General features: G+C 38.0%; 2 protein-coding genes across 2 annotated transcripts; one reads left to right on the top strand and one right to left on the bottom strand.

Moving 5' to 3' along the window:
- The first annotated feature begins 607 nt into the window (after window positions 1–607).
- On the top strand, window positions 608–5,924 carry LOC107584042 (failed axon connections homolog). The gene is made up of 4 exons (XM_016270445.1): window positions 608–1,034; window positions 3,041–3,084; window positions 4,490–4,606; window positions 4,699–5,924. The coding sequence occupies exons 1-4, from the start codon at window positions 775–777 to the stop codon at window positions 4,983–4,985; spliced, it is 708 nt and encodes a 235-aa protein (XP_016125931.1). The 5' UTR covers window positions 608–774; the 3' UTR covers window positions 4,986–5,924.
- Window positions 5,925–12,355: 6,431 nt separating this feature from the next.
- Window positions 12,356–13,459, bottom strand: LOC107583975 (POU domain, class 3, transcription factor 2-like). The gene has a single exon (XM_016270365.1). The coding sequence runs from the start codon at window positions 13,428–13,430 to the stop codon at window positions 12,414–12,416; it is 1,017 nt and encodes a 338-aa protein (XP_016125851.1). The 5' UTR covers window positions 13,431–13,459; the 3' UTR covers window positions 12,356–12,413.
- Between the last annotated feature and the right edge of the window lie 520 nt (window positions 13,460–13,979).

Genomic DNA, 13,979 nt, shown 5'->3' with positions numbered 1-13,979 from the left:
GTTGCATTGGCAACTACCTGAAACTTATTTCAGCTAGTTGCCAAGTCAACATTTCTCAGTTTAATTTAGTTTAATTTGATGTAGGGTGAATTCAGGTAAATAAACTTCTCTTTAAAATGACCAACAAAAATGTCCCAATTATCATGAAATAACTAATACAAAATGATGAAAAACCTATTTAGATTTATTTGATAAAAAAAAAACAAAATAAAATCGACAAAACACAACAAAATTAATACAACTTAAATATGGCTTTAAAAAATTTAAACAAAAAATGTAAAAAAAAAATACAACTGAATTTATCTTGAATTCTTTCTTTAAAATCTCAATGATATTAAAATAACACTGATGTAAATAATAAATAATAATCCTTTGTCCATGTGGTTAGTTGCAAAGCTTTCCATTATTTTTTGGAGCAAAAGAATGAAGCATTTACAAATTACTGAAACATTATTTCATATTATATGACCTGTTATGAAATTGTTGTTACCAAACTGTAATGACAGCAGTGGATCTGACCAATGAGAGTGGAGAATCTGCGCGCACGCCCCGCCCCCCGCAGCATCGCCAGCCCCGCCCCTGGTGACGTGCGCTCTCAGCTGTGCGGTAAACAGCAGCGCGAGCGGCTGCGGATTGATGGCGACTCCAGCGCGCGTCAGGAGGCGACATCTGTCCTCAGACCTTCTGACCTCCACCTCCACCTCCACCCCGCGGCACTGATGAAGCCTCCTCTGCCGGAGCCACAGCGGGCTGAAGGGCGGATAGAGGAGAGAGATGTACTGGCGCATCGGCTTCGCCTGGAGCCGCTCCTGCGCGCTTGAGCTGGGCCGGAACAAGAGCTTCTCGCTCGGCTTGAGCGGCTCCGAGGAGCATCTGTCGCTGTATGGGTACATCATCGCCTACCCGCTGCAGGAGTACGGAGGGATCATGTCTGCGTTAGGGTTTGACTCCTGGTGGAGAAAAACGCTCTACATCACCGGGGGGGCGCTGCTCGCCGCCACTGCCTATTTACTACACGAGCTGCTTGTCATTAGGTATCTATCTATCTATCTGTCTATCTATCTATCTGTCTATCTGTCTATCTATCTAGCTATCTATCTATCTAGCTATCTATCTATCTAGCTATCTATCTATCTAGCTATCTATCTATCTAGCTATCTATCTATCTAGCTATCTATCTATCTAGCTATCTATCTATCTAGCTATCTATCTATCTATCTATCTGTCTGTCTGTCTGTCCGTCCGTCCGTCCGTCCGTCCGTCCGTCCGTCCGTCTATGCATCCATATATCCATCCATCCATCCATCCATATATCTATCTATCCATCTATCTATCTATCTATCTGTCTATCTGTCTGTCTGTCTGTCCGTCCGTCCGTCCGTCCGTCCGTCCGTCCATCTATGCATCCATATATCCATCTATCCATATATCCATCCATCCATCCATCCATATATCTATCTATCCATCTATCCATCTATCTATCTATCCATCTATCCATCCATATATCTATCTATCCATCTATCCATCTATCTATCTATCTATCCATCTATCCATCCATCCATCCATCCATCCATCATCTATCTATCTATCTATCTATCTATCTATCTATCTATCTATCTATCTATCCATCCATATATCCATCTATGCAGTACTCTATTAAAATTATTATTGCCAACCATGCAGTGTTTATATATTAGCATTTTTATATATAAGCAATGCCTAGACCGTAGTAGTAATAGTAATAATAATAATAATAATAATAATTATTATTATTATTATTGCTGTCTATGAAGGTATTATATTTTTGTATATATATTTAATATTTAATAAAAATATTTAATTTATCATTTTATTAGAAGTGCTGTAATTATTGTAAGTACTTATATATTTTTAAATAAAGCACGGCATAGGTAGGAATAATAATAGGTGGTAGTAGTAATAATAATAATTGCCATCTATGCAGTACTTTCTAGGAGTAGTACTTGAATAAAAACATTGAATGAAAATATTTTATAATAAATTTCTATAGATTATAAAATATATATTAAAAGTATTTTGAAGCACAAGCACTGCTTATATATACTACTACTCCTAATATTATTACTATATATGCAGTGCTTGTGATTTAAAAAAAATTAAATTATTTATGGAAATATATTATAAAATATTTTTATTCAGTGTTTTAGATTTAATGTAATATGTTTATATTTTAATATATTTGAAATGTTTTAGATTTAATTTATATATATTTTTATTATATATATAATATTTTATAAATACTATTTAATAATCATATACTACTACTACTAATACATTATATTATTATTATTATTACAATCTATGCAATATATATATATATATATATATATATATATAAAATTCTCCTTTGGGTGGAGTGAGAGGGGCATGAACAGGGAAATATTACCTAAATTAATATCCTGCAAAATCATGTCAACACAATGCAATGCAGTCCATTCATTATCCTCCACTGATGAATGAATACCTGCTAACTGAATGAATTTTGAGCAGGATGCTGTTTATTACCTTGTCTAAAGCCTGCATGTTGACATGTTGATGTGTCAAGGGCACGGTTGCTGGAGCGTCTCTGTGTGTAGGCCTTTAGGATAATGTCTCCTTGTGTTATTGTGATGTGACAGAATGACCTTTATCGACCCCTTGTGAGACGGTGTAAATAGTGACCCGTCAATATAGTGATCAGAGCCAGTTGAGTTTAATTCTGTGCTTTTGCTTCGTCTCTGACCTTTGCAGAAATGGCAGTGCTGTTAGTCCTCACTCAGCAAAACATCTCAGGTTACACGAGGCCCTGGGAAAGGCTGATGGACTTGCTGTTATTCCACGATCATTCACATGAGCTATTGATTCAGACATGCATTACACAAATACAATTGAAATATTATTAATTGACTTAAGATCAGACACATAATCATAAGTATGAAACTAAAGAGAAAGCGAATGACTATGATGCTTTTAATGAATTTCAGCACCAATGAAGTGGACAGTGACTAAATCCTGCTGATAGTTCTCTGATGGAGAAAGACATGCGCACCCTTGCCACATTCCTTGGTATGTTTTGAACATCTGAGGCACAGTTTGTGAGCTTTACTCACAGAACTTGCTGCATTTGAGTCATTTTTCATATGCAGTTATATAGGTCATTCTAGATGAACCTCGAGAGTTCAGAGCTTTTGAAACAGGTTACAAAATAATGCAGCGATGGATTTGTGCTGCCCTCTATGTCCAGTAAGCATAAATCCTCCTTTCACACTGCAAAAAATGAGCTATTGATTCAGACATGCATTACACAAATACAATTGAAATATTATGAATTGACTTAAGATCAGACACATAATCATAAGTATGAAACTTAAGAGAAAGCGAATGACTATGATGCTTTTAATGAATTTCAGCACCAATGAAGTGGACAGTGACTAAATCCTGCTGATAGAGAACACTAAAGACTGAACTTTCAACTTGACCTAAAACATTGTGGAATATTTCTGGTGAATTTTGAAACAAAATTGATCATTTTAGGATTTTATTTATTTATTTATTTCAACTTGGTTTAAGAATGAAAAAAAAAAAAAATCCCATAGACATTGACCAGAATATCATAGCAATAAAAAAACATTAGAAAAAGAAAAAAAATAAGATTTTCTTTCTCAGTATCTTTCTTATTCTGCAGTACATTTTACATCAAGATACACTTGACTTGAGAATCAAAATTATTTAATTAAATCTTGTTTCCTGAAATATGTAAGTGGGGGTAATGAAAATAAACTTAATTCTAAGGCAAAACAAGATTCTTTTTCTTACTTCGTTTTAAGCATAAACTTAATTTGATACAATTTGATACAATTTATACATTAATTTTGATAAATTTGTCAGAAAACAATACTTAATGTAATTTTACTATTCAAATAAATGTGTCTTGATGCATAATCCTGAAAAAAAACTACTCTTACTACATGTGAATTGCTATGAAAACTTGTTACTACCTTCATGGGATAAAAGATAAGGTAATTGTGACTTTTTATCTCCCAATTCTGAGTTTATATCTCACAATTTTGACTTTTCTTCTTAGAACTGTGATGATATAAACTTACAAATGCTAGAAAAAAGTCACAATTAATTTTTTTTAGTCCATGGTGGGGGAGAAAAAAAAAGATGTAAATTCAGAAATCAGAAAAAAAAGTCAGAACTGTGAGATGTGAATTGAGAATTCTGAGAAAATTGCAAGATATAAACGTGCAATTCTGAGAAAAAAAGCCAAATTGTAAGATATAAATGTGCAATTACATGGAAAAAATCAGATAGAATTTCACAATGACCTTTTTTATTTTTTAATCCGTGGTAGAAACAAGCTTCCATAGGTACCTGATCCATATCTAGAGACCAGAGCATCATAGAAACAAACCAGAAAACACATTAAAAACATACAAATAATTTAATAATATAATTTCTCCCACAGGCAATAAAAAGTATCTAATGGGCCCGAAGTTCTCTACAGTAGACGCTGCTGTATTTGGTCATCTCGCTCAAGCCATGTGGACTCTCCCAGGAACGCGTCCGGAGCAGTTAATCAAAGGTGAGGTCATGAACTCCTGCTTTTTTGTTTGAGAATACTGTCATATAAAGTTATGAGCGCATTAACTGACTGAAGCTGCTTCATCGGTGCAGGCGAGTTCATCAACCTGGCCATGTACTGTGAGCGAATCCGCCGCAAATTCTGGCCGGAGTGGTTTGTGGACGTGGACGACCTTTACTACGACGGACTGAGTGAGGAGCCGGATTCTCCTTCCCAGCTTCCAGATTTGGGTCTGTACTCGCACAGTGGCAGCTTCCAGGAGCAGGAAAGCACTCTGTCGCACCACGACACGCCATCACCGGACAGCGACGTCACCGGATGCTCTCTGTTCGACTCAGACATGGACACCGAATGCTCGGAAATGGAGCAGTTGAAGTGAAAACCACACCCCCTTGATGAGGCATCTGCACGGGCAGATGCATCACCTTTGTTCTCCCACAAGCCCTTTAGAAGGGGAAGGGCTGGTCAAATAAAGATGTGGTGACGTGGCAGCGGTTTTCCCAGACTCTGAGCGAGGGATGGCAATAAATCCGACGGGAAAGTTATTCTGACACTTTTTAATTAATGAAACCGAGGATTTTATTAAACGAGGGAAGGCCAGGCTATAGAGAATCCAGGAAGAAGACAGAATAAAAAAAGAGTGAGAATGACGCTTCAGCTGAATCACTCCTGTGGTGTGACATCATCACTGCGCTGGACATCAGCAGAATGACATCATCTCATGTGACCACTCCCCATTCACTGAGTGTGTTTGTAGCCGAACAGCACTTCTTACATCCTGGGGTTTATTAGTATACGGGTAGACAGACAGAAAGAAGGATTTTGGGTGATGATTGAAATGTGTAGATACTTGACTGATTTAGACGGCATAATATCTCATAGTTCATCTAAAATTCATGTCCAGTTTTATTCGGTCAAATCTACAAAGCTAAAACCGGAATATGCAGAGCGAGAAAGCTGATAGATAGTTATTGTGAAAATGTTAGTCTAAGGTTTTTTTTCCCCTCAAACCATTGCAGCATAGCAGAATTCCCAAATTGATGATCTTGCCATTTAAATTTTTATGGCCAATTATGCAATGCATTAATGAATAATTCACCCAAAAATGAAACCTCTGTAATTGAATCATCCTTATATCATCCCTAGTCTATATGACTTACTTTATTCTGTAGAACATAACGGATACATTTTAAACAAAGTTTATGCATTTTTTATAAAAGCATACAGTGACCAGAGGCTGTCAAGATCTAAAAAAGCGTCATAAAAGTGGTTTATATAACTTCTGCACTGTATTTTAGGTCTTCTGACCTACTGAATGATTAAATTATTTATTTTGATAAATAAATAAATAAAGTTGGCCTTTTTTGGAGTATCATATTTGATACATCTGGCTTTTATGGTTTTATGGTTCATATAATATGATATATGAGCATATGGAGATTACACTCAATTTGCTCTAGGCATAACAAGTCTATTTACATAAAATGCATATAAATATCAGTTGTCACTCTAGCTGGATGTGTCCTATTTGATGCTCACAAGTTTTTGAAGTAATTTTTATGCTTACAAAAAGAAGTGTACCACAACATTTTGGAAAGATACTAAAAGGCCTTTTACTTTCTAAAAAAAGTATAGACTATCAGTCAGACAAGACAACATAAGGCATTTTTCAAAAGAAAATTAAGCATGTTTATAATCTAAAAGTGTATTTAACTTTGCACACATGAAACAAGGTTTAACATTAACATATCTCATGTCTCATCACTACTCCCTGCATATTTGAATATTGACAAATTATTATTTGATTTTGGCTGAATTATTCATATAGGAGCAAATATGGTGAATAAATAAATATAAAATGACTAATATGGTCATTTATTTGTTTGTGTTTCAAAGCCTATTTTCAGTAACAAGATGCAGATTCTAAATCGGTTGAATGCAGCCGCACTATTTAAATCTATATAAAGCGAGACTCATGTGTGTGCAGATGTTATATGTGCTGAATGTGTAGCTAAAAACATCACTTGTGTTTGTCGAACAGCAAACACTTCAGATGGGGATCTGTGATTGTGCAAGAGCGCCTCCTGTGGGCAGCATCATGACAGAAAACACTGGACCAGAATAGAACAGAATACCCTGGTAATGCAGCAGTGTTTCTCAAATGCAGCCATTACAGGAGACGCATAACACAATACAGATGGAGACAGACAGCTGATGTGTGTGAGTGTGTGTGTGTGTGTGTGTCCATCTGCTGCATGACTGAGTCACTGAGTCATCGTCACACATGAACATACTCGCAGGAGTGATCTCCCAGGGGCCGATGCACAACGAATGAGACTTATGTTTTTTCTGTTGCGTAGTGAGATATAATCTGTATCTTGCTGTGCCGTACAAACGTCCTTCTTGTTGCCACAAATGCCCTTTTAATATCTTGAACATGATCCTGCATTAAGACGCCGTATATAGAGCACTTCTTAGAAAGAATGGGAAGTGTCTCACCATTTTTACGCCCTTCAAATGCAAATGTACTTATCTCATGTTTGTTCAAATGCAATGTTATACAGAAATGTGTAGGAAAAATGGTTTAAATAAATATCAGGTTAATTAACTGGTGCTTTGTTAGAAATAAAAGGTTTGCATGCCAGTAATTATTTAAACGTACCAAAGACTTAAAGGAACGGTTCACCCAAAAATGAAAATTTGCTGTGAATGGGTGCCGTCAGAATGAGAGTCCAGACAGCTGATTAAAAACATCACAATAATCCACACCACTCCAGTCCATCAATTAACATCTTGTGAAGATGGAGAAAACAATATTATGGATAGAGGACTCATATTTTAACCCGAAGCAACAGTTTAAAGTTAAACATGTCTTAAAGATGAACATGTATCTTACAAACATGAAGCTTTTCACTTTACAAGATGTTAATTGATGGACTGGAGTGGTGTAGATTACTTGTGGATTACTGTGATGTTTTTATCAGCTGTTTGGACTCTCATTCTGACGGCACCCATTCACTGCAGATGATCCATTGGTGAGCAAGTGATGTAATGCTACATTTTTCCAAATCTGTTCTGATGAAGAAACAAACTCATCTACATCTTAGATGTCCTGAGGGTGAGTACATTTTACACAAATTTTCATTTTTGGGTGAACTATTCCTTTAAAGTACAAAGTCCTAAAATTGGCAGCCAGTCTGAGTACTAGCATCATATTCTTTCTTAAGATGTTTGTTTGATTGTTTGTATTGTTCTTGATTTAAGACGTGCCTGATTCAAAAAACAAACAATTATTTATATATTTTTTAAAATCTTTTTCTTTTTTTTCTGTATGTACTATGTGTTATTCCTGGACCACTTGACCTTTTTTAATTATCGCTTGTGATTTAATTTATATTTGAGAGTATTGCACAAGACTTATTATTGACATTTAATGAGTTTTATATTTTTTTCATGATATCTGTAGTTGTGTTTAAGTTACTCTTGAGAGCCGTATGTTTTACACGCTGTTGGTTTGATTATATTGAATGAATTTCAGACGATGCTCACCAGGCCAGAATTCAAGGCTCGTCTTCAAAAACTCACTACAAGCGTTACAGACTATTGCAAATTAATTTTTAATGGTTCCTTGTTGAGCTTTAGTTATAGCTAGATTTATCATCCATACATGACCATCTTGTACTGTAGTTATTTTCCTCACAAGACACACAGCCTCACTCATATGCCAAAAGTGATGGAAATATGGCAACCCAAAGATGGAGTAATGTTGGAAGGGCAATAGTAAAAATAGTAATAGTGTGTACATGAACTAATGATCACTGTAACATAAATGAACCAAAATTGTCTGGAGTATGTGTTAAAGATATTCAAAATATTTCATGAAATATAGCTGTATTAAATTAACCGCTTCTGGTTGTGTGGTTTCTGAGTTCATTCTTTAACTCTCAATATTCTTTACTAATACATGATTTAGAATAGCCTATATAGTGTGTCACAAATGGTTGCTTAGTGAAATTATACCTTTTTTTTTATTGTGCTTGTTATATGTTATTAGTTGCATTTTAATTATTTACTAATTCACTTAATCTAAATCAGCTATTAATATTTTAATATAAAATTCAATATCCACTTTATTTTTCACGTAAAAGCGGAAACAGCCGTTTGTGAACGTGCGAGGCTTCCGGTGTTATCCGCTTCCAGTTATTTTACCCTTACAAAAACTATCCGTTAAGCTGCTTGATATTGCAAACTGGTATTTGTTATATGATTAGGCTATAATATATTATCGTAATCATAAACACACTGGTTTGTAACGCAAATACGTACTTTGTTACTTTAATTAATAGCGGCTAATGAAACGGAAGTCTCGCGCATTCAAACTAAATATTTCCGCGTTGCAAAGTAAGGTGAACACTTGCCTGTCCTGTGTGCCAGATTGTTAGAAATCCAACATAAGATTTAGAGAACACTGAGGTTTTAAAATAAAGCCAGTTTTAAAGTTGATATTCAACCTTAAGCAATCCATAAAGTGTTTATGTGCCACCTGCTTCAAAACAAGAGCTTTCCAAAGGTAAGAACTTTCTCTCAAACACAACCTGGTCAGGAAAAACTGATACTCACGCTACAAGAGTCAGAATTAATATGATTCACAACCAATATACAATGACTTAAGACTTTTGACTTGCACGCTACCAAATAACCTACACAAATCTTTACAGGTAGGCTACCATCTGCACTGACAACAGACGAGAAGAGTGACTACAAACGGTAGACTATTTTTATAAAATACACCCCAAGCTCATATTCCATGACTTTATGACTATATTTTGACTAAACAGAACATGCAAACAGATCGACAACTGTAATAGGCTATCTCAATTTCATTAAGAATTGCTAACACATTATAGGCCTAGTCAATAGATGGCGCTCACAGCACACACACACACACACACACACACACACACACACACACACACACAGGTTTCATTCTGAATGATTTATAGGCCTTTTGAATTACGGGGACACTGAAAATGTCCTCATAAATCACCTTCTCGTTGTAATTCCTATGTCATACCCATGTTATTATACAAATTTGTGTCCTCATAAACCACATAAACATGCACACACACACACACACACACACACACACGTCTGGTCAGCTATCCTTATGGGGACTCTCCATAGGCGTAATGCTTTTTATACTGTACAGACCGTATATTCTGTTGCCCTACACCAACCCTACCCCTCACAGGAAACTTTCTGCATTTTTAGACTTTCAAAAAACTTCATTCTGTATGATTTATAAGCTTTTGTACCCGTGGGGACCACAATGGTCCCCACCGTGCCACTAGTCCCCATGAGTCTGTACTATAAACCAGTACACACACACACACACAAATGCGGCTTTACGCAGTTTTTCAAGGCAGTGAAATTCCCAAGGCCCTAGGATCCACTATTCATTAGCCTATAAACACACAGTAAATAAATTGACATCTAGTCTTTTAGTCGTTTTCCTAAAATTGTACATTGATGGAGCAGTAAATTGATTTAAAGGAAATGGCCGATGATATTTGAAAAGACCGTCTTATAAATAGGCCTATATTAAAATGCAATAGGCTATATTTGATCGTTTAAAAGATATGATTAATTGTTTAAAAGCTATTATTACAATATGATTTAACAGATCACTAGCAGTAGTTTTTTTGTTTTCATGAATGTAAAGCCATTTACTCGTTTAAATAAAAAATGAATAAAAAGGGCCTATTTAGATCCAGAATAGCATCATAAAATATTCACGTACGTCTCCGATCTCTTTCGGAACCCGTTTGAACCCGTCAAATCCGTCTTCATTACCAGTGAAATGGCAAACATTTGCCTCCATGGTCACGCAGAAATCGAAGCGAAGGAATTGGATCTACAGCAGCATCTCATCCCGAGGCAACATTATATTCAACAGCCTTGATGCTCGAGTAACGTGTGAAATTGTGAATCCATTTATCTTGAGGATCTTCATCCGCGGGGCACAGATTGATGAGAGGCACTTCTTTATATAAAAACGCATTCATTTAATGACAAAAGGCGTTTAAAAACTGTGCAATTTTTCTGTCAAAACCAAAGACATTACTGGTCTCAATAGGGCACACTGACAGCTTGTGCTTTGGCAGTGCCAGGTTAAGTGCACAAATATACAAGTATTCACAGAGTCATAGAAAATTCAAATGAAAAATCCACGCACAATGTCCTTGTTTTTCGATGCAGGCCATCAAATCAGCGTAACACGGCTGGTGTAATATTTCCCGTTAAAGAAAAAGAGACAAATTTGGGATAAACAAGAAACACAAAAGAGCAAACAGATACAAACATGTTGAGGCATTTAATTGACGCACAAAATCACACAATGTTTCTATAATAATAATGGGCAAGATTAACTGGCCTCTATTAGTCTATTATTATTATTATTATTATTACATTGTCGTTGTTGTTTTTAAATCTTGAACGGTGTTACTGTAATAATTACAAGCAAGAACAATTTGCTTTTATTATTATTATTATTATGTCGTCATCAATATAATTTTTACATCTTGCCATTTCCATATAAAGCGTTTCCAGACAAATGACTGAAATTAAATAAAAGCTTGGTTTGTTGTTATCTTTAATATAAAATATAATAAATTATACGGGTCAGTTTTGGTTTCTTTTCGAGTTCCTAGATTAGAAAAGGCTAAATAACCAAAAAATGGTTTAAATTAAGAGGAGGAAGAATCTTTATAAACAAGCCACTGTCTCAAATCATGAACGCTTTTGGTGCACGCTTATAGAAATTCAGTCAAAATGTTAAGAAAGCCCAAACTGGGCGGTTAATTATAAAGAGCTGGTATCCATTAATTTGATTTGTGAATAGAAATTTCGATATGGTCCACAACACTCTGCGATTCTGGGTTTTACTGTTTCCCCAGGCCTCTGTTTTGCACCAGCTGTGTGCATTCGTGATCTGCATGAAATCAGGCTGCTTTGCCTGTGAAAGACACACAGCAGCACTTGGCAGCCTTTGTTGTGACGGAAATTAGACTTTTAAAGAACTGATCACGTTTGCATTTAACAGTGATCATTTTAGATATGTTAATATGTACATAGTGTTAATAATAACAATAAAATAACAATAATAAATATTGTTATTGTTAATTTTTCGTATTAGGAATTTTTGGATTTTTTTATTTAAATATTTTAAATATTTAAAGATATTTAGTTTATTATTATAATTATGATTATGATTATTATTATTAGGTTATTTATTGCCATTAATATATAAAGGCGAATGAAATGCAGACATAATTTTAATCAGTATTAAACCTTTTGTGATCGTGACGGTAATAATAATAATAATAACGAAGCATTTTCCATTTATATATGGAAGAGAGTGTGAACAGCAGACTGCACCGAAATTAATTTCAATAAGTAAGAAACCTTTTGTGGTCATGAGGGGAAGATGGCGCGCCCCTGACGCCTTTTTTCACAGCTTTCGGTTGGAAGTGATATGATGCTTTCACAGATCCTCGGACTTGAAAAAAGAAATCTCTTAAATAAAATAATATTTACGTTCCCTCTTTAGGTTCAGCCGTGGCGCGTAACGCCTGAGAGCGTGTTTTCTGGCGCCCGCGCCCGTATATTGTTCGCGCAACCACGCGCGCTCTCCGCGCCCTCGGAGGTGCCACACACACAGGAGACACTTCATCACCGTCGGTCCGCCCCGAGCGGGCTTGTGACCGGGACAAAGAGACAGTCGATTATGTTTCAGGCCGCCCCTTTCTCACGGAACAGGTGTCTGCGCGCCGTGGTGAGGCGAGGCGTCCCCGTACACATCCTCGTTCCCGGCCATCGGTCCGTTTTGGGGCGTCATTCGCTTCTCCTTCTGCCGCCGGTTGCAGAACCAAACCCGCACCACCTCCTTCTCCAGCTGCAGGCTGTTCGCCAGCGAGTTGATCTCCGACGCGCCGGGTTTGGGGCACTTGAGGAAATGGCTCTCCAGGGCCCCTTTGACACTCACCTCTATGGAGGTCCGCTTTTTCCTCTTCCTCCCCTGCGCCGCGATCTTATCCAGGCTGGTCGGGCTTCCCGAGGTGGAGTCCGCCTCCTCCAGCCATTTGTTCAGCAGGGGCTTGAGTTTGCACATGTTCTTGAAGCTTAGCTGGAGCGCCTCGAACCTGCAGATGGTGGTCTGGGAGAAGACGTTGCCGTAGAGGGTGCCCAGCGCGAGCCCCACGTCCGCCTGCGTAAAACCCAGCTTGATCCGGCGCTGCTTGAACTGCTTGGCGAACTGCTCCAGGTCGTCTGAGGTCGGCGTGTCCTCGTCTGAGTGCAGGCTCTGCGGATGGCCGTGCTCGCTCAGATGAGGGCTGTGGTGCTCCTCGTGGTGCATCCCCGGCTCGCCGTACCCGGACTGAGAGTAGATCAAGCTCTGCCCGTTGGAGGTGCTCATGCTCGGCATGGTGGTGGCGCGCCAAGCGCCTGCCTCGTGATGCTGCTGGCTCTGCTGCACCAGATGCGCCTGCCGCGGCGAATGCTGCAGCACCTCCACCGGCTTAATGTCCTGCTCGCCCAGCGGGCTGGCGGGCCACGGCGACCCCTCTCCCCCGTGAGACAGCGCCGCCGTCAGCCACTGGTGCGCATGGCCAAGCGTGCTGCCGCTGCTCTGCAGGGTGGTGTACTCGCTCTGCAGAAGGCTGTGCGCGTCTCTGTAGGCCTGCGGCGGCGGCGTCTGCTGCATGCTGCCGGGCTCCGAGCTGGACGTGAGGATGCTGTAGTGGTTGGACGCCGCGGTCGCCATAGTTTCCACAGCTACTCTGTGCCACAGGCGGCTCCCCAGCGCGCCAGAGCCGCGAGGACGCAGAGGCGCGCACCTGAGATCCGCCTCGCGCTGCTGTCGATTGGTCAGAAGCGCTTGACAGATGCGGCAGCGGCGTGTTCATTGGTCACAGTAGAGTCGACACTGAAGCCCCATCCCATTGCGCTCCACTGAAAACAAGCACAGAGGGATCAGCAGTGACAGGGCGCAATGGGCTCCAAAGGTATCCAGCCTGGCTTTCGTTAACTTTTTCTTTAGGTTTAAATGCTTCGCAATTTAGTAGTAATATGCTGTTTTACTTGGCTGTTACTTATATGATAGTCATTCCAATATAATTAAATAATAAATTTTAGATGAATTATTTATTATTGGTTATTTTATGAATGTTTTGTTAAAAAAGGAATAAACTTGTTTTTAATATTATCCGTGAAAACTAGCATATGAAAACATTTTTTACATATATTTTTATAACCTTGTTTATTATATATCATGTTAACATTTCAAATAAATGGTAAATAAATTTGTCAAAAA

Source organism: Sinocyclocheilus grahami, unplaced genomic scaffold (genome assembly GCF_001515645.1).
Source record: "Sinocyclocheilus grahami isolate Dianchi unplaced genomic scaffold, SAMN03320097.WGS_v1.1 scaffold56.1, whole genome shotgun sequence".
Classification (NCBI taxonomy): Eukaryota; Metazoa; Chordata; class Actinopteri; order Cypriniformes; family Cyprinidae; genus Sinocyclocheilus; species Sinocyclocheilus grahami.
The sequence above is the reverse complement of the archived record's forward strand: the minus strand, read 5'-3'. Positions and strand labels throughout refer to the sequence as shown.